We start from the raw sequence: 3,230 nt of genomic DNA on the forward strand, positions 1-3,230 counted from the left end.
AAGTTGGAGGTATATATTTATATATTTAATTTAACAATATTGAGGACATCAAAATATAAGCTTTCTTATTTTCCTAAGACACATGCCTTAAAAAAACCAGACTGCATATGTAGCCCATGTGTCACTAAAGTTACCCCAAAGTGACATCACTGTAGATGACCTAAAGTATTGTTTGTTCTCCTATAGTCACAGAAACCAGGCTTACAAGTGACTTAGAGAACAGAGCAATGTAAGTCTGGCTGGTTGCCTAAATCTTTTAACTCTCCTAAGAACGCTAAGTAAATGCTGTAATCAATAGTTTGTATTGCCTTAAAATATCTTCAATGTCTTTTCTCTGTTTTATTTTCTTCCTTTTTTTTTCTAGAAGTTATTAAAAGCTGGAAACATCTTAAATGAGTAGTTAGCTTCAATATTAGCTGGTACCACATTCAAAGACAATGAATTAATATTATTAATATATGATAATATTAAACAGTCATATTGATTAGAAGTAGCATAGCTTATGAACACATTTGATCAAAGTAATGTCTTATGTAGAATAAAGTAATTAAAGTCTAAATTAGATTTGTTTAGCTTTAAGTGTAGTTTTGGTGGTAGCAATCTAATAGGAAGCTTTTATCTCTTTTTTCGCTTACCTCCAGCGGGCCTGGCTGAGCATTGAGTGGATACCTACCGGATGACCCATAAGGAAGCCAACAGACAGCCAAGACTACATGAACAGATTTAGGACACTTTCAGTCTCAATTATCAGAAGTACACTGAAAAAAAAATGGATGTCTCTGGATCAAAACAAATACACAAAAGGAAAATACTGCAGTTGTTTTCTTGTTTCTCTTGTACCCGAAATCAGAAGAAACTCAAACATAAATCCCACGAAGTAGAAAAAAAACTCTGTAGAGAAAATAAGGCGTTGAGAGATGAAAACAGGGCTCTGAGAAAAGACAACAAATTTCTCTGGGGCGAAAACAAAGCCTTAGGACGAGAGAATAAAACCTTTCGGATGGACAACCAGTTCATCAGGGAGAGGAACCGCATCCTACGGCAGCAGAACCAGCTACTCCGGAAGGTGAAAAGGTTGATGTCAGAGAACCCAAAACTGTCGGGGGAAGAATACAACGCCTTGAGCACAGAAGGAAAGTCTTTTTGGCAACAGAATCGAGCCATGGAAGCTCAGATCACAGCTCTCCGGCAGCAAGAGAAAGCCTTCCAGAATGAGGCTAAGGCTCTGCATGAGGAGATCAAATCCCTGTGTGAGGAGACCAAGGCTCTGCAACACCAGGAGAGGGCTCTCAGAATGGAAGAGAAAGCTCTGATGAGGGATGGAGTGGCGGCGGAGCTGGCCGAGGCCCTGACCAAGGAGGGGGCTGCTCTGGAGATGGAAGAACAGGCTCTGTGGAAGGAGGAGCAGGCTCTCCGGGAGGAGAACAAAGCACTGAGAGAAGAGCATGGGGCTCTCCAAGATGAAGAAGTTGCCCTGCAGGAAGAGGCGAAAATCCTCCAGGAGTGGAATAATCTTCTTCAGGGGAAGATCACAAACAACCTCCCAGGGAAAACGCAAAACCAAGACCCAAAGAAGTGTGGCCCAAGAATGTAACCACGAAGTCATGACAATAAGTAGCTTTCCAGAACATAAAAGTAGAATTCGATCGATCGTGTAACCTTATTGTCAGAAGCCTCAGAAGTTGATGTGCTCGATATTTGGTCCTGGAAACAAAATAAAGGCCTGAGAAATGAACTAAAATATATGCTTGCGGAGTTTTCTCTAAATTGTAGATTATTGTCGGTAGCCTTAATTAAACATTTAATGTATAAGTTTGTTTTACCCCTTGAGAGACTGGTGGTGAATGCCATAGACAATTGTAAGAAATTGGTAGCCTTTTCCATAACTTTGGGTTTTTTTTTTTGGTTTAATTATTGTTTTATAATGTCCATCACATTTGTGTAATCTCAGTATATGGAAAAAAATACAAAAGGATCAGAGGGCTAAGGTTTTCCTTAATTATTCAATACTGATTTCAAGTCTGGTCTCCAGTAGACCCTGTCTCTGAAAACAAAGCAGCACAAGTGTTCTTTTATATAGTAAATAGAGTAAGGAATAAAAATGTATGTAATATGTGTATTGAAGAATGTTACGTCTGCCACTTCATGATAGATATCTAGTGATCTTTAAAGAACTGAAAATGTGTTAGTAGAAAAAGAATTGATGTTCACAGTTTTCTTACATTTTACTATTTATTTATTGTATCCCTTTTACTTATTTACTTCTTCTCAGTAAGTCTTATTAAATATATGGAGAAATAAAGCTTCCTAAAATACAAAAATACTGTTATGGGTTGAAATGTGAATATACGGAGGAATTTCTGTTCAAGAGAAATTAAAGAGCCAGGCATAGTGGAGAAACATGCCTAAAATTCTACCACGCTAGAGGAAGAGGCAGGACAAGCTTTGTGAGTCAGGTCAAACCAGTATAGTTCATTCAGATAGCTCTATCTGGGGCTACATAGTGAAATCCTGCCTTAACAACCAAACACACACACACACACACACACACACACACACACACACACACACACACACACACAGAGAGAGAGAGAGAGAGAGAGAGAGAGAGAGAGAAGTTAGAAAGATACTTTCTCCTTCATTTTAGTAATGACAGTTGATTTAATTGTGCTTTTAAAAATAATAGTGCCTCTCTAGCGTTATGTGGATTCACTAAATATCTAGTTTCAGAACATTAAAAAAGAAGCTGTATACCATGTTCATTACTTTAAATTTTGAAAACAATTTTACTGTACATAGTAGTTTCTACTTCTAATATAGCTGAAGTGGCACCTCTATGATTGTGTGCTGTTAAGAAATGGGGGTGTAAGAAAAGTATAAAAAGGGGAACGCATTTATGCTCCCATATCCACAAAAAGATCTATGTGCATAGAATGCAAATTGTGTCTCCTATCTGTTTTTCTCTACATTGCTATTTCAATACATTTAATAAAAATAAAATTATACTTCAAATTTAAGATACCATGGCCTGATTGGACTCAAAGACATCATTTGATTTATTCTGCTGTTTATCTACCTGAATTCTCACTGGTCACTTTTTACACCATGTTTAATTTCCAAATTTGTGATCTGACCATGGAGAAAGCCATAGCATGACATGGAATTTAGACATGTGTTTGGCAAACTTGTAATCAAGATAAAAATAACAAGTATAACACTGGTTCTATCTC

The 3,230-nt window shown here is 37.3% G+C and overlaps 1 protein-coding gene across 3 annotated transcripts; it reads left to right on the forward strand.

Annotated features, from left to right (window-relative positions):
• Window positions 1-214: 214 nt before the first annotated feature.
• Spertl (spermatid associated like) lies at window positions 215-1,741 on the forward strand. 3 transcript variants are annotated; one of them, NM_001358241.1, is made up of 2 exons: window positions 215-229; window positions 642-1,741. In NM_001358241.1, exon 2 carries the CDS (start codon window positions 770-772, stop codon window positions 1,592-1,594), a length of 825 nt encoding a protein of 274 aa, NP_001345170.1. In that variant the 5' UTR covers window positions 215-229; window positions 642-769; the 3' UTR covers window positions 1,595-1,741. The 3 variants fall into 3 exon arrangements, with proteins under 3 accessions (NP_001345170.1, NP_080009.1, XP_017171619.1); NM_025733.3 differs by having other exon boundaries at window positions 227-287; XM_017316130.2 differs by lacking the exon at window positions 215-229 and adding an exon at window positions 248-278.
• The last annotated feature ends 1,489 nt before the right edge of the window (window positions 1,742-3,230 follow it).

The sequence above is a fragment of the Mus musculus genome, chromosome 14 (genome assembly GCF_000001635.26).
Source record: "Mus musculus strain C57BL/6J chromosome 14, GRCm38.p6 C57BL/6J".
NCBI classification, from domain to species: domain Eukaryota; kingdom Metazoa; phylum Chordata; class Mammalia; order Rodentia; family Muridae; genus Mus; species Mus musculus.

Coding starts and splice junctions, on each gene's coding strand:
- Spertl (NM_001358241.1), top strand. CDS start 770: ATGGATGTCTCTGGATCAAAACAAATACACAAAAGGAAAATACTGCAG.